Raw genomic sequence first — 23,691 nt, forward strand, 5'->3', positions numbered from 1 at the left:
AAGCCTATGACCAGCTCTTTTGCAAACCCGATTGATGCTATTCCAATCCCAACCATGCCATCAAAGGACCTTGTTCCTTTTGGTGAAGAATATGTGATCCCTAGCGGATCTGATGAAGAAACTCCTTCTGCTGCTACGTCAGAGCAGATGGATGAAGAAATTGAAGTGGATGAAATCCCTTCAACCCCAGTTGTTTCCTCGCCTGTGCCTCAGTTTACTGCTGAAGAGGCCGGCGTTGAAGAAATTGAAGATGAAGATGTGGACATTGGCTGTACCACACCTGTGATGAATGATGATTTTTGGGAAAGTCAGCACCCCAATTCTCCACTCTTCACTCCACTGCAGCAAATTCCTCAGTCCCCAGTCACTACAGTTCAAATGGGATCTGATGAAGCTCATGAAGACATTCCAGCCGCTAGTGCTGAAGAAACTGAAAATGAAGAATTCAAGAACCAGGCTGCCACTAAAGAGGAACCAGAAATTCCTCAACCTGAAGAACCTGAGATTGCAATTTCTGAGGTTGTGATGCAACTCACTGACACTCCTCTGCCCAAACCAAAGGATCCATTCTCCAAGAAGCAAAAATTCAAGACTGATGCCTTCTTTGGCAAGCATGTATTCTTCACTGATTACAACCCTTATGACTCTGCTCGCATAAGGAAGAGGCGTTTCTGGACTGCCAGCCAGGCAAATTCTATTCCTCAATGTTGTTCGACAAAGACAAAGTCTTCGATCATGAGCACATTCCTCACGTGGACATGGAATCTCTGCCGTGCTTCGTGCCAGTCCTCAGTGTTCTTCACGACGCTGGACTGTTAAATTTCTGCACTGACATCTGTGATTGGAATGAAGAACTTATTCTTCAATTCTATGCAACGCTGCACATCACCAGAAATTCTGAAGATGTGAATTCATGGGTGCTGGACTGGATGTCTGAAAACACTCACTACAAGGCACCAGCTACTGAATTGCTTCGTGCCTTACCTCTCAGTCCGCCCCTTGAAGGTGCTTGTTGCGTCTACAATGAACCTGAGCTAACCGATCACTACATGCAAGTGCTGATGAAGCCTTTGAAGCCAGGTCAGACCTCAAGAACAAAATTCCTTGTGAAGGAATTGTTGTATGTGCCTCGAGCTGTCTATCGCATTCTGACGAAGACATTGAGTCCAATCAAGGGCCACAACTCAAATGAAGAAGAAGTCGTTGGCATCATGAAGAATCTGCTTTTCAATATCATTCATGGCATTCCCATCAACTTCCATGATTTCTTCATGAGGACTCTGGCTAATGTCGCCATGTCACCATTTGAGTTGAAGCCTTATGCACCTTGGATTATGAGATTCATCAAGACAAGGTCTTCACTCAACTATAAAGCTGATACACTGAACCATTGCAGCTACTTGCCCCCAATTGAAGTCCTCAAACGGACATTTTCCTCAGCTGATGAAAAGGGCAAGGCTACTGCTGTAATTGATGAAGGCATTCGTCCATTGGATGGACAATTTCGCAAGGCTGCATCCTACTCCACCAATGATGACTCTGCCACCCATGACTCTGCCGCCAACGCACCCAAGCAAAATCCTCAAGGCACAGCACCCAGGGTGATGACTGACCATGAGCTTCTCCTCAGTCTTCACCAGAAGGTTGATCTCAATCATAAATGGGTCAAGCGTCAGTTTGGTTTAATTCTTCACAACATGACTGCTACCCACAATGCAGTGAAGAAAAACCACTACTACCTTCATGAAATCCTCAACCGCACCTGGGTTGTTCTGTCTCAAGTCTATAGTGAAGAAGATCTGAAGACAATGGGTCTCAAGGACGATCTTAACTGGGTTGCACCTCCTCCGAAGAAGTACAAGAAGGTCAAGGTTCCTTCCTTGGTGGCCAGCTCCTATTCTTCATCACGTGACACTGATGAACATGAAGATTTGGACGACACTGCGGCAGGCCCTACTCCAACAACCGACCCCAACAACGCTGACGCTCCTTCATCACCTTGATATTCTTCAGGGGCGTTAGTCCTCATTTTCGACCCTTTTGGTCATTCGATGACAAAGGGGGGATTTGAGTTAGTCTTCAAGCGGGTCTATCTTAAATGGGCGTTTTTTTAAGTTGCAACTCTCGTTCTTTTGAAGACTTTGCTGGATCGAGTTGTAAACTTAAACTCTATGGTGACCTGATACTTTTGCTGTTTCTTCTGCATTCCTCGTTAATGTTATTGCACGCATGCTGAATTACATCAGTCACCATATTTCATCATGCATTTCAAATTCTTCATATATTATGTCAAATGCGTGTATGAATTACAAGATATAGGGGGAGATCTCCATGATTCAACTCTTCAAGTGTGCATTGCTTCAAAAGCAAATTCCTCACTATGCACATCTTCAGGGGGAGTTCTTCTATATCTTGCAATCAAATTCCTCAATATCAGTATTTACACGTCATATATTTATCCCCATTGAAAACTTAACCTATATTGTCATCAATCACCAAAAAGGGGGAGATTGTAAGTGCATCTAGTGCCCCTTAGTGATTTTGGTGTATTGAAGACTTATAGGTTAAGGACTAATGCGTTTGTGAGTGTACACAGATCTATAAGTCTATGAGGAGTTTGATAATTACAGAGAAAGTCGACCCCTAAAAATGAAGTTCTTCGACTGAAGACTTTGGATTTCTGAAGCCTTTGAAGGTGAAGAAATTGGTGTGACCTTGAAGACTTGGTATTCATTTGAGGAATATGAAGCGTGAAGACTTTTGTTTTCGTAGTTTCATTTTCTCTTTCTTGAGTCATAGGAAACACCGTACTGTTAAAGGGGGTCGAGGAAATACTAAGGAAAAATTTCCATGTGATGCTCAACTCAAAATCCTACACCTACCAATCCCTTCGGTGAAGCCATTGGAAATCTCGTACAGTTCAGTCATATTCTTCAGTGACAGAGACGAAGTTCTTCTGGTCTCTGAGGAATTTGTTCTGACTGAGGAGTTAGGAATTCGCCAGTGCGGATTGCCTACACAGTGAGGAACATGATAGCCCTGAGAAATTTGAACCTCAAATTTTCGACCGTTGCTGTGCTATGCGCCAGCTGTCCCAAAATATCTACCCACCTAACGGTCATATCATTGAAGGGCATTTATGCCTTATCATGCGGGCTGCTCCCTAGGCTATAAATAGCCGCCCCCTACAACCACTAGCTGGTTGGCTGCTCTGAGAGAAACTGACACTTGTCATTTGAGAGCATCCCATCCTCCGAGGACTTTGAGCGAAAATCATCAAGTGAGGAAAAACCCCAAACCCACAAACACCTACAAACCCAAAGTGATTGAGCATCACTGAAGAGATTGATCCTGCGTGGATCCGACGCTTGTTATCTTTGAAGACTGTGCTTCTTCCAAACGGTTAGGCGTCATGGTCTAGAGCATCCAAGAGGAAATTGTGGATCGCCGAGTGACCGAGTTTGTGAAGGTTCGGAAGTCACCTGAAGACTTACCACGAGTGATTGGACGAGGTCTGTGTGACCTTAGTTCAAGGAGAATACGGTGAGGACTGCGTGTCCGGGACTGGATGTCCTCAGGTTTAAATACCTAGCCGCTCCAACCAGACGTACAACTGAGACAACAGTTGGAACTGGTCTACCAAATCATTGTCTTCACCAAGCCAACTGGTTCTATTTCCTCAACTCTTTCATTTCCTCATTCCTCTGTTGTGCAATTGTTCATATCTGTGTTTGAAGACTTTGACTGAAGACTTTCTCAATTTCCTCAGTTCAATTTCCTCAGTCTGTTTGTCTTCATCCTATGTTATCTTGTGTTTACACTTTCTGTACTCTGTGCTTGTTTTCATTTCATCATGATGACTATGCTTGTGTTCTGCTATGCATACTTTTGAGTACTTATTCCGCTGCAAGTAGTTCTTCGCTAAGGAATTTCCTCACCCACAAATTCCTCAGTGAAGAATTTATAAAAATCGCCTATTCACCCCCCCCCCCTCTAGTCGATATAACGCACTTTCGGGATGGTGGCCTCTCTATGTTACAATACGCTGATGACACAATTCTTTTTATGGAACATGATCTGGACAAGGCTCGAAACCTGAAACTCCTTCTTTCAGCGTTTGAGCAAATGTCGGGTCTCAAAATAAACTTCCATAAAAGCGAATTGTTCTGCTTTGGAGAAGCCGTTGAGGCGGCGGCCGATTATGCTGACCTATTTGGTTGCGCACATGGCCAATTCCCGATTAAATATCTGGGAATACCGATTCATTATCGACGCCTCACCATTGCGGAGTGCAAGCATGTAGAGGAGCGTCTAGAGAAACGGTTGAGTAGTTGAAAAGGCAAACTACTCTCAGTTGGAGGACGGCTGGTTTTGATTAACTCTGTCCTCACAAATATGGTTCTCTATATGCTTTCTTTCTTCCAACTCCCAAAAGGGGTCCTAAAAAGACTGGATTATTTTAGATCCAGATTCTTTTGGCAAGGAGACGGTGAAAAGAAAAAATACAGGCTGGCCAAATGGAGCATGGTTTGTAGGCCGAAAGACCAAGGAGGGCTCGAAATTCATGACTTGCAGGTCAAAAACGAGGCCCTACTCAGTAAATGGTTGTTCAAACTTCTTACTGAGGATGGTGTTTGGCAAACCATGCTGCGCAACAAGTATCTAGGTCAAAAGGCGGTGTCCCAGGCATTTTGGAAACCTAGCGATTCACATTTTTGGGCTGGCCTAATGGCGGCAAAGAAACATCTCTTTCGCTTCGGGTCTTTCGCGATAAAGGATGGGTCGGAGATTCGTTTTTGGGAAGACATCTGGCTAGGCAATGCCAGTCTCCGAGAACAATATCCAGGCTTATACAACATTGTTCGCGATAAGAATAATACTATTGCGCAAGTGCTCAGTTCATTCCCGCCAAATATTTCGTTCAGGCGGGATTTGATTGGCCCCCGACTTGTGTCATGGCATAATCTTTTATCCCGACTGGATTCGATTGACCTGACACAAGGCCGGGATGTGTTTTGCTGGAACCTTACTACATCAGGGTCTTTCACTGTAGACTCTATGTATCGTGCGCTCACACATTCTGAGGTACCAGTGAGTAATAACAAGAAAATTTGGAAGTCCAAGATTCCACTAAAAGTGAAAATTTTCATGTGGTATCTTCGTAGGGGGGTTGTGTTAACCAAAGACAATCTCGCACGACGCAACTAGCAAGGGAGTAAGAAGTGTTGTTTTTGTACTCATGACGAGACAATCAAACACCTCCTTTTTCAATGCAAGTTTGCATGTTCTACGTGGTCAGTCATCCAAATAGCGTCAAATTTGTATCCGCCCACAACTGTTGCCAATATTTTTGGTCATTGGTTGGACGGTATTTCAAATAGGTTCAAAACGCTAATAAGGGTGGGAGCGTATGCCTTAATTTGGTCGCTTTGGCTATGTAGAAATGATTTTGTTTTTAATGGAAGAAATGCTTATCCTCTACAGGTTATTTTCCGGTGTACGCAATTGCTACGTATGTGGTCTATGTTACAACGACCGGAGGACCAACCGCTGTTCAAGGCGGTGTGTATGCGATTGGAGCAGGTGGCTATGGAGGTTTTTTCCCAACATGGGTGGCAACATAACCTTCGGATCGATCCACCACCTCCATTGACATAGGCATAGTGTTGGTCTATAGGGCTCTACTGTTGCCGATTTGTCGGTTTTTTTCATCATTTTTTGTCAGACCTTCATATTGGGCCGTGTGCATCCTAGTTATGCAGAGGCCGGGTGTTACTCATAATGCTTTGTATCCGCTTGATGCTACATTTGAGATAATAAAATCGCCCTTTATCGAAAAATATGCAGCTCCAAAATGAGTTGGTTGAGCACATGTGAAATCACATCGGCAACCAGTAGATGTATCAGTTCATTCCCTTTCTATGTATTCAAAATAAATTTGATTGGGTTGTAAAACAATTTGATTGTGTTTTTATTTGAATGTGGAACTATTTGATTGTAAAAATTATTTGCAATATTTAATTTATTTGGTTGTAAAACTTTTTACAATGTGTGTTGTTTAAAAAATGTATACTAGGGTCTTCAGTTGGCCGTGGCGGATCAGATTTGGACGCACGGCCAGCACAAATAGAAAAACGATCAGACGCTCTGTCAGATCCAAACAGATAAAATCCAAATGGGGTTATGTGTTGGAGTTGGCAGTGCGATCTTTGGTCCATTGGTGCCAGGTGCAATGCGAGTCAATGTCCGTCCTTTTAAATAAATTCGAGTGCACACCCTATCTATGATCATAAACAAGCATGCATGCGAAGAAATTATAACTAAAGACTTTTTGTGGTATATTAATTTGCTGGAATTAGCATCTGTGGCCTGAGTAAGCAGTATTGGTTCCGTCCTAGCTAGGGGCACCGGACGTTCCTGCCAGGCCCGCCGTAGTAGAAGTAGCTGCCCCACGCGCCGCCCTGGCCGCCGGCGATGTCGTAGCACCCCGGGTGGTCGGCGAGGAGCCGGAGCCCCGCCGCCGGGATGAGGTTGTTGTCCCAGTCCACGACCTGCACGTTGCGGAAGTAGGCCGCGCGGCCGTACCCTTCCCCCGGGAACCGGCCGCTGCCCATCTGGGTGGGCGTGTGCGACCCGGACGGCCGCGTGTTGACCGCCTCTCCGCCGAACTGCACCATGTCGGCGCCGCCGCGGCCGCGCGCGCCCAGGTGGGTGAAGAGGGAGGACGGCCAGTAGCCCACCAGCGCGCCCGACGGGCCCAGCTGCAGCCACCAGTTGCCCTTCTTGGGGTCCTTCCAGATCATGAGCGTGATGTCGAACTGCCGGCCGCCGTAGGCCGACACCGGCGTGATGGCGGCCCCGATCACCACGCGGCCGTTGGTCTGCACGAAGCCCGCGCAGTGCAGGTTGTAGCACCCCGTCTCCTGGTACGCGTCGCTCTGCATCGCACACGCATTTCGCACAAGAATTTAACCTTCTTTTCTTGATTTTTCATGGACGGACACTTGAAGATGATTGAACCTTTAGACGACATCGTTTAGAGAGCTTACGGTCCAGTAGGTGAAGAACCTGGGGCTGTTGTCCCCGTATAGCTCAGGGCTGACCTGCCAGCCGGCCTCGATGGTGTTGAGGTCGTTGCCGAAGGAGCCGGAGATGACCCAGATCTGGGACAGGCTGAACTCGGCCGGCGACGACACCTGCGCCGGCCACACGTTCAGGCTCGCCTTGGCGCCGTAGAACTGCCCGCCGCTCACGTACCCCACCGCGTGCTGCATACGATACGGACCACAGTGACATTCAGTATCCGGAGTACACTAGTACTGTGGCCGTATCCTTTTGTCTGCATCCGTGTCCAAATGACTGACTGATACTGTATACTAAACAGAGACTGAATAGAGGGGGTGGTCATCCTTCTGGCCGGCGACTGACCTCATGGCCGTTGCTGGTGGAGTCCCGCCGTGCCGCGGCACTCCGGGGCTTCATCCCGAACCTCCGGACGGAGCTGGCCCTGAGCAGGTCGCCCTCCGTCGTCCGCCTCACCGGTATGGTCCCCTTGGGGCACCACTCGCCGGAGCTCCTCCACGTCTGCGGCAAGACCTCCTCCTCGTCGTCGTCTTCCATGGCGTGGTCATTCCCTGGCCTCGCCGCAGGTTCCTCCTGCATACGCAAGCAAACCATTACTGATCATGTCAAGGACAGACGCAAGAACACGATGCGCATTGCAGTCCAGGCCGTACCTCTGGTTTCTGGCCTCTCAGCCTGGGATGATCGAACGCGGGCTGCAGGTGAGAGGGCACGCAGTCTATGACGTCGCCGTCAGGGCTCTGCAAGATTACCAAAATCAGTCCCTGCCAAGAAACGGTACAAATCACACGTACCATGTGACGAACGAAGGAGCAGAACGTGTGTTGCAGTACGTGCCTGGATCGTCTTGACAGAGGCTTCCCTGACCCTGGCGAGCCGGGCCTTCATCCGCCGGAGCCCGAGCTGCTCCTCCCCGAATGTGCTGCCATTGCCCGCCGCGGAGGAGAAGAGGACGGGGAAGACGAGGAGGAAAGAGACGAACGAGGCAATGATTGGGCAGCAGCAAGAAGCCATTGACGCAGACGCGGCCCTGAGTTTCGTAGCAGCCTAGGTAGGATCAGAAGAAGAAGAAGAAGAAGAAGAAGAAGAAGAAGCTTTAATACTCTTCTGAGGCGTCAGTCAGTATGTGCGCGCGCACACCAGCATTGGCGCGGTTGTCTTCTTCCTGCTGCCCTCCTGCTAGCTATAAATACATGCACATCCATAGATCGACAGATACACGGATAGATACCTGGGGGAATGGCGCTAAACGAACCAGCAGCGAGACGGAATTATGAGCAAGTCATTTGGCCGTCTCTGCGCTCCGGTGTCCGGCTGATTTGGCTCACCAACCTGCAGGCCTTTTTCTTCCGTGCGACGGACCAGCACAGCATAATTGTCTCGAAATGAGCACCACGCGTAGCCATGCCTCCATCATTTTTCCTAGCTCCTGTCCCCTCTCCCACTCCACGCTGCTGCACTTTTGGTCTTTCTTTTAGATCTCAGTGGAGGCCAGCCCGCCCAGCGGCATGGTGTGTAGCTTTTCTTTCTGCTGCAGGACGATGGGTGCTCTCCATGTGCCGAGAGATTTCGCAGATCTGTGCAATGCCCAGAACACTGCTTGGTTAGGCAGAACAGGTTTACATCCTGTTACCTTTGAGTTCAGCAGTATAGACTGCGTAATTCAGAGGCACTGTCGAGGTTGCTGGATTCCAGAACATGCCATTACTTCTGAAATTTGCAAACCCAACTTTCCAGTCTATATAACAATAACATTGAAGAAAATAAACATTTTGCTAACGAGTACACAATTACCCTGTAAGAGTCGAGTAATATGCAGCTGACAATGTCAAAAATGCAGTTGAGAAGGAGAAATATGCAGCTGACAAAGGATAAAGATGCAGACAAGGATGTTGTGAGAGCATCTACAATCGGACCCTTCAAACCCTCACCAAATGTCCAGGGGGACAGTCAGGTCACTACCCAATCACACGGTCATCACAGGTCGCCACCCAACCGGACCCTCCAAAGCTAGCACAAACGTCCGGACTGTCCCGCACCCCTCAAACCTAGCCCATATGTAAGGCGGATATGGGGAAGCCGCATCTGCCAGTCGGATCCACCATGAATCTTTTCAAATCGTTCCCTACCTAGCCTGACATGCACTCTTCCTCTCCTCCCTTCTGCCTGATCCACACCGCCCCTTCTTAGCTCTGTCGCCATCCTAGCTCTGCTGCTGTCCCTAACCCACAGTGTCGCCACCGCCGGTTCCAACCCACAAGGCCACTGCCTGTGTCGCCACCGGCCGCTGCCCCGGTATGTCTAGTTCTCCGGACATACACCTCGCCCTCTATATGTTCGATGAAATCTCTTAGATGTTTTTTTTATTCTTTTGCTTGTTTATAGGCAAACAATGGATTTATCAGATGAGGACTATGAGAACAAGGACGTTGACGAATTCATATGTAAAGAGTTTATCGATTCGTCGGATTCAGACGACGAAGATGTTGAAATGATGAGGAGGAGGATCCAGGAAGAAATGGAGAAGCCAGAGGAGCATGTTCTGAATTTCAAGGGTTCGATAAAGGGCAGGAGAGTTGTTCCCGGGATAGGATCACTGGCTCATGGCTTCTCTACAATTACTACTTCAAACTAAACCCAACACACAATGAGGAGGGTTTTCGACGTTGCTTCCGAATGAGCAAACATTTCTCCTTGCATGTAAAAATGTCATTGAGGAATATGATCCTTACTTCAAGTTGAGAAAGATTGTTGTGGACAACTTTTATTCTGCAAAAATGCACGATTGCTCTTAGGATGTGTGCATATGGTAAAGCCGCAGATGTCGTTAATCCTAAATCTGAATCGGAGGGACCACATGCCTTGAGGCCACAGTAAAATTTGCCCGCACCATGGTGAAGGTGTTTTGACCGAAGTATATGAGGGATCCAACTGCCAAGGACACAGAAAAGTTATTGGCAATCGAAGCAGCAATAGGTTTTCCAAGTATGCTCAGTTTAGTTGATTACATGCATTGGCAATGGAAGAATTGTCCAAAAGGTTTGTGTGGGCACTACCAGGGTCACACCAAAGAGTCCACCATCATACTTGAAGAAGTGGCATTAAAGGACTTATGGATTTGGCATGTCTGGTTCTCACAATGACATCAATATGCTCCATCGATCTCTGTTGTTCAAAATATTTTGTGATGGGGATGCTCCGGCGTGCAACTACATCGCCACGGGCACAACTATACAATGAGGTACTACCTTTCCGACGGTATTCTATCCTCGGTGAGCGGCGGTCATGAAGACTATAAACGAGCCGCGAGATAGAAAACAATGTCTCTTTGCAAAAATGTAAGAAGGTGCTAGGAAGGATGTGGAGAGGGCATTCGGAGTGCTCCAGTCTCATTGGGGTATTGTTCATGAAGTTGCAATGATGTGGTAGCCGGAGACAATGTGGCAGCTTATGACATGTTGTGTAATCTTGCACAACATGATTGTGCAGGATGAGGGCAAAGGGGCATCCTGCACCCATTTTGAGAAGCCCGGAGTACAGGTCTACCTCCCGGAACAAGATGTGGAGCATGTCGTGAACTTTCTAGAGATGCATCGATAACTTCAAGATCAACATGTGCATGTACAACTACTCAACAATCTTGTGGAGCATGTGGACCCATGTTGGAAATCAAAGAATTTCATGTTCGAATTATGCACCCCAAATAATTTTGATGTCCAAATTATGTATTTTTATGTACAAATAAATTTTATTTGTGAGGTATTCATTGTTATGTGTATTTGTATCATCAAATGATCGACATGCACATGTTTGCATAGATTTAAGGTTTGAAAAGTAGGGGTTGTGGTTGCAAAGGAGGACATTTTGAGGGGAGGGCAGGCGCTATCCATGGACACATCCAAGCACACCTGCAGACATTTAGGGGGGGTCGAATTTGGCCAGTCTGATTGTAGATGCTCTGACAGAGATGAAAGTTAACAGCAAATATATTCTTTCTTATTTTTGAAAAGAAGGTTGGAACCCTAGCGGCAAGGAACGTCTTTGGAGAGAAGTGTCGTGGGGGTGGAAAACCGTCCCTCTGGATCTTTTAGATTGGGTGATTTTTTCCCATCTCCTATAAAACTCATGTGGCATGCACCTAAATCCCTTCAATCACATGAGAGTAGTACCATAGGTACACCGTCAGTTAAGGACAAAGGACACAGATGCAATTGACAAAGGAAAAAATGGAGTTGAGAAGGACAAAGATACAGTAGACCAGGATGCAGTTGAGAAGGGCAAATATGTAGTTGACGAGGATGCAGTTGAGAAGGGCAAATATGTACTCCCTCTGTAAAGAAATATAAGAGCGTTTAGATCACTACTTTAGAGATCTAAATGCTCTTATATTTATTTACGAAGGGAGTAGTTGAAAAGGATGCAATTAAAATTTTTGAAGTAGATAAAGCGAAAGTGTCCTTCTCAGCTCGAGCTCATGTGAGCTCAGATGCACAATAAAGCCCAAAATATTTGAAAATAAATTTAAAAATTCTCTTTTTTTGTCAAACTTCGACAAATGTTTGAATGCATGCAAAGTTTCATCGTGTAATGACATTGGTGGAAGTCGTGGCAAAAAATAAAAAGAATCAGCACTCCTAAATGCTTTTGAAAATACAATTCTTTGAGCATCAATTTTTTTTGTCACGTCTTCCATGAATGTCATTCGTTGATGAAACTATGTAACCAATCAAAACATATGTCAATGTTTGCTACAAAACAAATTCTATTTTTTTGAATTTGTTTTCAATGTTTTTGGATTTTACTTGAGCTCATAGGAGCTCGAGCTTAGATAATCCACGTCCTAGATAAAGATGCAATTCACAACTAGTGGCAGAGCTTGGGTCAAAAACTTTTAGGGGGGTAGGGGCAATTGGTTGGGCGAGACAAAACGAACTTTGGGTCGATATTCACTTGATGTATGTTCCAAGTGTAGAGAGAAATTTCCTCGTGTCCTAGGTGTGTGAAGCGGAAAACGTCTTACCTCGTAGAGAGGGGACACCGTACATGTTATAGGCAGGGGCGCGAGTCCCTTATACGCATACAGTTGAGATCTTACAAGAGAGGTTACAACTTGGAGATCAAGCTAGGTAGAGATAGAATTATAGTTACAGAGATAAACCTCCTATCCTAACCGAAGAACTCCTGCTAAGATACGTACATGCAATGCGCCTAAACATGTGTAACACGTACGGCCTGTTTAACACCCTCCCTTAATCACAACTTCATCAAGTTGAGATTATGCTTGAAGTCTTCAAAGCTTCTTGTAGGCAAAGGCTTTGTGAATCCATCTGCAAGTTGATCTTTGGAGTGCACAAAGCGAATATCAAGTTGTTTCTGAGCAACTCTTTCTCTGACAAAATGAAAATCTATCTCTATGTGTTTTGTCCTGGCATGGAACACCGGATTTGCAGAGAGATACGTAGCTCCAAGGTTGTCACATCATAAGCAAGGAGCCTGTTTACTTTGTATGCCAAGTTCCTTCAGCATGGACTAAACCCATATTATCTCGGCTGTGGCATTTGCCAGTGCCTTGTATTTGTTGGGGAACGTAGTAATTTCAAAAAAAATCCTACGCACACGCAAGATCATGGTGATGCATAGCAACGAGAGGGGAGAGTGTTGTCTACGTACCATCGTAGACCGAAAGCGGAAGCGTTAGCACAACGCGGTTGATGTAGTCGTACGTCTTCACGATCCGACCGATCAAGTACCGAATTCACGGCACCTCCGAGTTCAGCACACGTTCAGCCCGATGACGTCCCTCGAACTCCGATCCAGCCGAGTGTTGAGGGAGAGTTTCGTTAGCACGACGGCGTGGTGACGACGATGATGTTCTACCGACGCAGGGCTTCGCCTAAGCACCGCTATAGTATTATCGAGGTGGACTATGGTGGAGGGGGGCACCGCACACGGCTAAAAGATCAAACGATCGATTGTTGTTTTTTCTAGGGTGCCCCCCTGCCCCCGTATATAAAGGAGCAAGGGGGAGGTGCGGCCGGCCAGGAGGGGGCGCGCCAGGAGGAGTCCTACTCCCACCGGGAGTAGGACTCCCTCCCTTTTCCTTGTTGGACTAGAAGAAGAAGGGGAAAGAGGTGGAGGAGAAGAAGGAAAGGGGGCGCCGCCCCCCTCTCCTTGTCCTATTCGGACTAGGGGGAGGGGCGCGCGGCCCTTGCCCTGGCCGCCTCGCCTCTCTTCCACTAAGTCCCACTATGGCCCATTAACCCCCGGGGGGTTTCGGTAAACCCTCCGGTACTCCGGTAAAATCCTGATTTCACCCGGAACACTTCTGATATCCAAATATAGGCTTCCAATATATCAATCTTCATATCTCGACCATTTCGAGACTCCTCGTCATGTCCGTGATCACATCCGGGACTCTGAACAACCTTCGGTACATCAAAACATATAAACTCATAATATAACTGTCATCAAAACTTTAAGTGTGCCGACCCTACGGGTTCGAGAACTATGTAGACATGACCGAGACACGTCTCCGGTCAATAACCAATAGCGGAACCTGGATGCTCATATTGGCTCCCACATATTCTACGAAGATCTTTATCGGTCAGACCGCATAACAACATACGTTGTTCCCTTTGTCATTGGTCTGTTACTTGCTCGAGATTCGATCGTCGGTATCTCAATACCTAGTTCAATCTCGTTGCCGGCAAGTCTCTTTACTCGTTTCGTAATACATCATCCCGCAACAAACTCATTAGTTGCAATGCTTGCAAGGCTTAAGTGATGTGCATTACCGAGAGGGCCCAGAGATACCTCTCCGACAATCGGAGTGACAAATCCTAATCTCGAAATACGCCAACCCAACAAGTACCTTCGGAGACACCTGTAGAGCACATTTATAATCACCCAGTTACGTTGTGACGTTTGATAGCACACAAAGTGTTCCTCCGGTAAATGGGAGTTGCATAATCTCATAGTCATAGGAACATGTATAAGTCATGAAGAAAGCAATAGCAACATACAAAACGATCGAGTGCTGAGCTAACAGAATGGGTCAAGTCAATCACATCATTCTCCTAATGATGTGATCCCGTTAATCAAATGACAACCCATGTCAATGGCTAGGAAACTTATCCATCTTTGATCAACGAGCTAGTCAAGTAGAGGCATACTAGTGACACTCTATTTGTCTATGTATTCACACATGTATTATGTTTCCGGTTAATACAATTCTAGCATGAATAATAAACATTTATCATGATATAAGGAAATAAATAATAACTTTATTATTGCCTCTAGGGCATATTTCCTTCAGTCTCCCACTTGCACTAGAGTCAATAATCTAGATTACACAGTAATGATTCTAACACCCATGGAGCCTTGGTGCTGATCATGGTTTGATCGTGGAAGAGGCTTAGTCAACGGGTCTGCAACATTCAGATCCGTATGTATCTTGCAAATTTCTATGTCTCCCACCTGGACTAAATCCCGGATGGAATTGAAGCGTCTCTTGATGTGCTTGGTTCTCTTGTAAAATCTGGATTCCTTCGCCAAGGCAATTGCACCAGTATTGTCACAAAAGATTTTCATTGGACCCGATGCACTAGGTATGACACCTATATCGGATATGAACTCCTTCATCCAGACTCCTTCATTTGTCGCTTCCGAAGCAGCTATGTACTCCGCTTCTGTAGCAACCAGACCTCAAATGGCCTGTGCTGCTGTGCACCAGTGTCATCCCTGGATCAGTAATGCTGACACGCACAGTACAAATGGAGGATTTATAACAGAGTAGCAATCACACACTTATTACATCGAATATCTCCGAAGAGATTAAGTATAATAAACATGGCTTAAGGCCATCTAATAACGATAACAGCGGAAGACTTGGAAGATAAGTGAGTCCATCAACTCCAGCGGCATCACTGAGTATAAGACCACGACCTAAGGCACCTTACTCGTCGTCTGAAAAGTCTGCAACATGAAACGTTGCAGCCCGAAACGGGTCAGCACATAGAATATGCTGGCAAGGCAACACATAGAGAGCAATGAACAATGATAATGCTATACTATATGCATATATGGCTGGTGGAAAGCTCTATGGTTACAGTTTTGCGAAAAGCCAATTTTATCCTACTACAAAGGAATAAATTTTATTTAACTATCATGGTGGTTGAAACATTGAGAAGGTACCTCCAACTCAATCCCAATTAAGTAACATCATTAACCCAACAAAATTAATTATAAGTATCACGGTGATGAGATTCAAATGATAATCCAGGTACTAGATACTCAAGTTGTCCATAACCGGGGACACGGCTAATCATGATCAGTTTGTACACTCTGCAGAGGTTTGTGCACTTTTCCCACAAGACTCGATCGCCTCCGCTTGATTCTCGCACTACATGATGTTTGAGAAACGGATGACCGAGACACAGTCTTTCAGAAACAGTCACTCTCTACTCTGGATGGACCGGTACACCTACTTTCCCCTACATCTGCTAGTCCACCTCTTCAAGAGATCCTGTAACCTACTCAGCTATGCTAGAGCCCATAATAGCTTGCGGCTGCACACGGAAGTTTCTAGCATGAATAATCTTATGATCCCTTTGAGCCTGGGTGGCGGACCTTATACATACAGACAACACTGGGTTCTCCAGGTGTCGCAATCCACCCAGATGTGAGTTTTAGTTGCCACCTTACGTTAAACCATTATTAAACACTCACATCTGTCATGAATATCTCTCAAACCCAATCCACGTCTACGAGCATAGCATGGCAATAATAAAAGCAACGTAGAGGTAACTCCCAAGGGTTTGATAAGAAAACAGGTAATAGGTACTACCTCAACTACTTCCCAATACCCACAATTTAATTAGATCCTATTCATGCAATGTGTTTGAGGAAATAGATCTAATGCAATAAAACTGGGTATGAACGGGGTATGATCAAAGTGTTACTTGCCTTGCTGATGATCCGCAAAACCTAGCGAGTCGAAGTAACAAGCGGCACACTCCGGGTACTCTATCGCAAACAAACAAGCATACAATCAGTACTCATCTAATGCACAGGTAAAACTCGAATGAAAGATCCAACCAGAAAGTTCAACTTAAGAACTCCGGTTTGCAAAAAGAATCAACTCGAAAGAAGCAACGAAAGTCAAACGGCGAAATAAAGAAACTTCGTTTGCTAATCTGGATCTAGGTCAAATTTTACTGTAGCAAAAAACTTGTTTGAGTAGATTAAACGGAAAGAGAATTTCGAGACGAAACTCTAGGCGCTTGAATCACCTGATTCCGATAAACGAGCGAAAAGTTAAACAGATTCGAAGTTTCGATCAGAAATCGAATCTGAGAAAAATAACGGGAAAATCCGACGAAAAGAAAAACGGACGAACGGTTAAAGAACGGACGTTCGTTAACAGAGAAAAACCGACGAACACGTTCGTTAAAATGAACGGTTCGGTGAACGCTCGCGAAATAAGAAGACCGAAAAAAAACCGATCTAGGTTTTTTTTTAAATAAAAGGGTTTTTTTTCAAAAACCGGTCAACACGAACGGCAGTACCTCGTCGGGCTCGCTCCGGCGAGGGGCTCCGGCGGGGTGCGGGCTCGGGGCTCGGGGGCGGCTCCGGCGGGCGAGGGGCAGGCGGCTCCGGCGGGCGGGCGGCGAGGCAAAGGCGGCGGCGGCGGGCGCGGGATGCGGCGGCGGCGGCGGCGGCTCCTACGGCGGCGGTGTGGCGAAAAACGGAGGGGGGGCTAGAGGCTTGGGGGAGGGGGCACCGAGGCGGCGGCGGGCTCCGTGGCGTGGCCGGACTCCGGCGGTGACGTGGGGAAGAAGGAGAGCGCGGGCGGGCTCGGTTGGGCTCGGCCCAGCCGGCGCGGCGCGGTATTTTTTTTTTTTAATATGTTCCGCGGAAAATATTGCGTAGAAAAATAAATAAAAATAAGAAAAATATGAAATAAATTTTCCCCGTCTAGTTAGAAAATCCAGAATAGGGTGAACATTTTTAAAATCAAAAATAAATATTTTGAAAACATGCATATTTTTAAATGCAATAAAAATTGCAAATAAAATCAAATAAATTCCAAATAATGTTTTTACATTTTTCCTCCAGTATTTCAATGTTTTTGGAGAATTCATATTTTCTCCTCTCGTTTATTTTTAAAATGAAATATTTTTCCGGAGAGAAAAATAATTAAAATCCCAATCCTCGTTTGAAAAATCAAATAAGAAAATTTGAGAAAATCCCCAACTCTCTCCGAGGGTCCTTGAGTTGCTTAGGATTTATCGAGGATTTGTCAAAATGCAATAAAACATGATATGCAATGATGATCTATGTATAACATTCCAAATTGAAAATTTGGGATGTTACAGCTTCACATGTAGATCCCGCCACGACGCTTTGTTTAGAACTGCACCAACTGACAGCTCAACCGTTCAATGTAAACACGTATCCGGTTTGCGATTTAGAATCGTCCGGATCAGTGTCAAAGCTTGCATCAACGTAACCATTTACGATGAGCTCTTTGTCACCTCCATAAACGAGAAACATATCCTTAGTCCTTTTCAGGTATTTCAGGATGTTCTTGACCGTTGTCCAGTGATCCACTCCTGGATTACTTTGGTACCTCCCTGCTAAACTTATAGCAAGGCACACATCAGGTCTGGTACACAGCATTGCATACATGATAGAGCCTATGGCTGAAGCATAGGGAACATCTTTCATCTTCTCTCTATCTTCTGCAGTGGTCGGGCATTGAGTCTTACTCAACTTCACACCTTGTAACACAGGCAAGAACCCTTTCTTTGCTTGATCCATTTCGAACTTCTTCAAAACTTTGTCAAGGTATGTGCTTTGTGAAGTCTAATTAAGCGTCTTGATCTATCTCTATAGATCTTGATGCCCAATATATACGCAGCTTCATCGAGGTCTTTCATTGAAAAACTCTTATTCAAGTATCCTTTTATGCTATTCAGAAATTCTATATCATTTCCAATCAGCAATATGTCATCCACATATAATATCAGAAATGCTACAGAGCTCCCACTCACTTTCTTGTAAATACATGCTTCTCCAAAATTCTGTACAAAACCAAATGCTTTGATCACACCATCAAAGCGTTTATTCCAACTCCGAGAGGCTTGCACCAGTCCATAAATGGATCGCTGGAGCTTGCACACTTTGTTAGCTCCCTTTGGATCGACAAAACCTTCCGGTTGCATCATATACAACTCTTCTTCCAGAAATCCATTCAGGAATGCAGTTTTGACATCCATTTGCCAAATTTCATAATCATAAAATGCGGCAATCGCTAACATGATTCGGACAGACTTAAGCATCGCTACGGGTGAGAATGTCTCATCGTAGTCAATCCCTTGAACTTGTCGAAAACCTTTTGCAACAAGTCGAGCTTTATAGACAGTAACATTACCGTCAGCGTCAGTCTTCTTCTTGAAGATCCATTTATTCTCAATTGCTTGCCGATCATCGGGCAAGTCAACCAAAGTCCACACTTTGTTCTCATACATGGATCCCATCTCAGATTTCATGGCCTCAAGCCATTTTGCGGAATCTGGGCTCACCATCGCTTCTTCATAGTTCGTAGGTTCGTCATGGTCTAGTAACATAACCTCCAGAACAGGTTTACCGTACCACTCTGGTGTGGATCTTACTCTGGTTGACCTACGAGGTTCAGTAACAACTTGATCTGAAGTTCCATGATCATCATCATTAACTTCCTCATTAATTGGTGTAGGTGTCACAGAAACCGGTTTCTGCGATGAACTACTTTCCAATAAGGGAGCAGGTATAGTTACCTCATCAAGTTCTACTTTCCTCCCACTCACTTCTTTCGAAAGAAACTCCTTCTCTAGAAAGATTCCGAATTTTGCAACAAAAGTCTTGCCTTCGGATCTGTGATAGAAGGTGCACCCAACAGTCTGCTTTGGGTATCCTATGAAGACACATTTCTCCGATTTGGGTTCTAGCTTATCAGGTTGAAGCTTTTTCACATAAGCATCGCAGCCCCAAACTTTAAGAAACGACAACTTTGGTTTCTTGCCAAACCACAGTTCATAAGGTGTCGTCTCAACGGATTTTGATGGTGCCCTATTTAACGTGAATGCAGCCGTCTCTAAAGCATAACCCCAAAACGATAGCGGTAAATCAGTAAGAGACATCATAGATCGCACCATATCTAGTAGAGTACGATTACGACGTTCGGACACACCATTACGTTGTGGTGTTCCGGGTGGCGTGAGTTGCGAAACTATTCTGCATTGTTTCAAATGAAGACCAAACTCATAACTCAAATATTCTCCTCCACGATCAGATCATAGAAACTTTATTTTCTTGTTACGATGATTTTCAACTTCACTCTGAAATTCTTTGAACTTTTCAAATGTTTCAGACTTATGTTTCATTAAGTAGATATACCCATATCTGCTTAAATCATCTGTGAAGGTGAGAAAATAACGATATCCGCCACGAGCCTCAACATTCATCGGACCACATACATCTGTATGTATGATTTCCAACAAATCTGTTGCTCTCTCCATAGTTCCGGAGAACGGCGTTTTAGTCATCTTGCCCATGAGGCACGGTTCGCAAGTACCAAGTGATTCATAATCAAGTGGTTCCAAAAGTCCATTAGTATGGAGTTTCTTCATGCGCTTTACACCGATATGACCTAAACGGCAGTGCCACAAATAAGTTGCACTATCATTATCAACTCTGCATCTTTTGGCTTCAATACTATGAATATGTGTATCACTACTATCGAGATTCAACAAAAATAGACCACTCTTGAAGGGTGCATGACCATAAAATATATAACTCATATAAATAGAACAACCATTATTCTCTGATTTAAATGAATAACCGCCTCGCATCAAACAAGATCCAGATATAATGTTCATGCTTAACGCTGGCACCAAATAACAATTATTTAGGTCTAAAACTAATCCCGAAGGTAGATGTAGAGGTAGCGTGCCGACCGCGATCACATCGACTTTGGAACCATTTCCCACGCGCATCGTCACCTCGTCCTTAGCCAATCTTCGCTTAATCCGTAGCCCCTGTTTCGAGTTGCAAATATTAGCAACAGAACCAGTATCAAATACCCAGGTGCTACTGCAAGCATTAGTAAGGTACACATCAATAACATGTATATCACATATACCTTTGTTCACCTTGCCATCCTTCTTATCCGCCAAATACTTGGGGCAGTTCCGCTTCCAGTGACCAGTCTGCTTGCAGTAGAAGCACTCAGTCTCAGGCTTAGGTCCAGACTTGGGTTTCTTCTCCTGAACAACAACTTGCTTGCTGTTTTTCTTGAAGTTCCCCTTCTTCTTCCCTTTGCCCTTTTTCTTGGAACTGGTGGTCCTATTGACCATCAACACTTGATGCTCCTTTTTGATTTCTACCTCCGCAACCTTTAGCATTGCGAAGAGCTCGGGAATCGTCTTATCCATCCCTTGCATGTTATAGTTCATCACGAAGCTATTGTAGCTTGGTGGCAGTGATTGGAGAATTCTGTCAATGACGCTATCATCCGGAAGATTAACTCCCAGTTGAATCAAGTGATTGCAGTACCCAGACATCTTGAGTATGTGCTCACTGACAGAACTATTCTCCTCCATCTTGCAGCTGTAGAACTTATTGGAGACTTCATATCTCTCAATCCGGGCATTTGCTTGAAATATTAACTTCAACTCCTGGAACATCTCATATGCTCCATGACGTTCAAAACGTCGTTGAAGTCCCGGTTCTAAGCCGTAAAGCATGGCACATTGAACTAGCGAGTAGTCATCAGATTTTCTCTGCCAGACGTTCTTAACGTCGTCAGTTGCATCAGCAGCAGGCCTGGCACCCAGCGGTGCTTCCAGGACGTAATTCTTCCGTGCAACAATGAGGATAATCCTCAAGTTACGGACCCAGTCCGTGTAATTGCTACCATCATCTTTCAACTTTGCTTTATCAAGGAACGCATCAAAATTCAACGGAACAACAGCAGGGGCCATCTATCTACAATCGACATAGACAAGTAAGGTACTATCAGGTACTAAGTTCATGATAAAATTAAGTTCAATTAATCATATTACTTAAGAACTCCCACTTAGATAGACATCCCTCTAATCCTCTAAGTGATCACGTGATCCATATCAACTAAACCATGTCCGATCATCACGTGAGATGGAGTAGTTTCAACGGTGAACATCACTATGTTGATCATATCTACTATATGATTCACGTTCGACCTTTCGGTCTCCGTGTTCCGAGGCCATATCTGTTATATGCTAGGCTCGTCAAGCTTAACATGAGTATTCCGCGTGTGCAACTGTTTTGCACCCGTTGTATTTGAATGTAGAGCCTATCACACCCGATCATCACGTGGTGTCTCAGCACGAAGAACTTTCGCAACGGTGCATACTCAGGGAGAACACTTATACTTTGATAATTTAGTGAGGGATCATCTTATAATGCTACTGCCAATCAAAGCAAGATAAAATGTATAAAAGATAAACATCACATGCAATCAATATAAGTGATATGATATGGCCATCATCATCTTGTGCTTGTGATCTCCATCTCCGAAGCACCGTCATGATCACCATCGTCACCGGCGCGACACCTTGATCTTCATTGTAGTATCATTGTCGTCTCGCCAATCTTATGCTTCTATGACTATCGCTACCGCTTAGTGATAAAGTAAAGCATTACAGGGCGATTGCATTGCATACAATAAAGCGACAACCATATGGCTCCTGCCAGTTGCCGATAACTTGGTTACAAAACATGATCATCTCATACAATAAAATTTAGCATCATGTCTTGACCATATCACATCACAACATGCCCTGCAAAAACAAGTTAGACGTCCTCTACTTTGTTGTTGCAAATTTTACGTGGCTGCTACGGGCTTAGCAAGAACTGTTCTTACCTACGCATCAAAACCACAACGATAGTCTGTCAAGTTGGTGCTGTTTTAACCTTCGCAAGGACCGGGCGTAGCCACACTCGGTTCAACTAAAGTTGGAGAAACTGACACTCGCCAGCCACCTCTGTGCAAAGCACGTCGGTAGAACCAGTCTCGCGTAAGCGTACGCGTAATGTCGGTCTAGGCCGCTTCATCCAACAATACCGCCGAACCAAAGTATGACATGCTGGTAAGCAGTATGACTTATACCGCCCACAACTCACTTGTGGTCTACTCGTGCATATAAAATCAACGCATAAAACCAGGCTCGGATGCCACTGTTGGGGAACGTAGTAATTTCAAAAAAAAATCCTACGCACACGCAAGATCATGGTGATGCATAGCAACGAGAGGGGAGAGTGTTGTCTACGTACCCTCGTAGACTGAAAGCGGAAGCGTCAGCACAACGCGGTTGATGTAGTCGTACGTCTTCACGATCCGACCGATCAAGTACCGAACGCACGGCACCTCCGAGTTCAGCACACGTTCAGCCCGATGACGTCCCTCGAACTCCGATCCAGCCGAGTGTTGAGGGAGAGTTTCGTCAGCACGACGGGGTGGTGATGATGATGATGTTCTACCGACGCAGGGCTTCGCCTAAGCACCGCTACAGTATTATCAAGGTGGACTATGGTGGAGGGGGCACCGCACACGGCTAAAAGATCAAACGATCAATTGTTGTTTTTTCTAGGGTGCCCCCCTGCCCCCGTATATAAAGGAGCAAGGGGGAGGTGCGGCCGGCCAGGAGGGGCGCGCCAGGAGGAGTCCTACTCCCACCGGGAGTAGGACTCCCTTTTCCTTGTTGGACTAGGAGAAGAAGGGGAAAGAGGTGGAGGAGAAGAAGGAAAGTGGGGGCGCCGCCCCCCTCTCCTTGTCCTATTCGGACTAGGGGGAGGGGCACGCGGCCCTTGCCCTAGCCGCCTCTCCTCTCTTCCACTAAGGCCCACTATGGCCCATTAACCCCCGGGGGGTTCCGGTAACCCCTCCGGTACTCCGGTAAAATCCCGATTTCACCCGGAACACTTCCGATATCCAAATATAGGCTTCCAATATATCAATCTTCATATCTCGACCATTTCTAGACTCCTCGTCATGTCCGTGATCACATCCAGGACTCCGAACAACCTTCGGTACATCAAAACATATAAACTCATAATATAACTGTCATCAAAACTTTAAGCGTGCGGACCCTAAGGGTTCGAGAACTATGTAGACATGACCGAGACACGTCTCCGGTCAATAACCAATAACGGAACCTGGATGCTCATATTGGCTCCCACATATTCTACGAAGATCTTTATCGGTCAGACCGCATAACAACATACGTTGTTCCCTTTGTCATCGGTCTGTTACTTGCTCGAGATTCGATCGTCGGTATCTCAATACCTAGTTCAATCTCGTTGCCGGCAAGTCTCTTTACTCGTTTCGTAATACATCATCCCGCAACAAACTCATTAGTTGCAATGCTTGCAAGGCTTAAGTGATGTGCATTACCGAGAGGGCCCAGAGATACCTCTCCGACAATCGGAGTGACAAATCCTAATCTCGAAATACGCCAACCCAACAAGTACCTTCGGAGACACCTGTAGAGCACATTTATAATCACCCAGTTACGTTGTGACGTTTGA

General features: G+C 45.5%; 1 protein-coding gene across 1 annotated transcript; it reads right to left on the minus strand.

Moving 5' to 3' along the window:
- Positions 1-6,314: 6,314 nt before the first annotated feature.
- Positions 6,315-8,573, minus strand: LOC109781852 (protein neprosin). The gene is made up of 5 exons (XM_045233205.2): positions 7,921-8,573; positions 7,737-7,823; positions 7,429-7,656; positions 7,050-7,268; positions 6,315-6,938 (listed from the first exon to the last, which is right to left on the minus strand). Exons 1-5 carry the CDS (start codon positions 8,095-8,097, stop codon positions 6,399-6,401), a joined length of 1,251 nt encoding a protein of 416 aa, XP_045089140.1. The 5' UTR covers positions 8,098-8,573; the 3' UTR covers positions 6,315-6,398.
- Positions 8,574-23,691: the final 15,118 nt, after the last annotated feature.

The sequence above is a fragment of the Aegilops tauschii genome, chromosome 1 (genome assembly GCF_002575655.3).
Source record: "Aegilops tauschii subsp. strangulata cultivar AL8/78 chromosome 1, Aet v6.0, whole genome shotgun sequence".
Taxonomy (NCBI): domain Eukaryota; kingdom Viridiplantae; phylum Streptophyta; class Magnoliopsida; order Poales; family Poaceae; genus Aegilops; species Aegilops tauschii.

What these genes read in the sequence shown, in the direction of transcription:
- LOC109781852 (XM_045233205.2), bottom strand. Translation starts at nt 8,097, where the DNA reads ATGGCTTCTTGCTGCTGCCCAATCATTGCCTCGTTCGTCTCTTTCCTC. An exon ending in CCTCTGTCAAGACGATCCAG is followed by an intron (nt 7,824 to 7,920) that starts GCACGTACTGCA and finishes GTAATCTTGCAG; the next exon opens with AGCCCTGACGGCGACGTCAT. An exon ending in TGAGAGGCCAGAAACCAGAG is followed by an intron (nt 7,657 to 7,736) that starts GTACGGCCTGGA and finishes TTGCGTATGCAG; the next exon opens with GAGGAACCTGCGGCGAGGCC.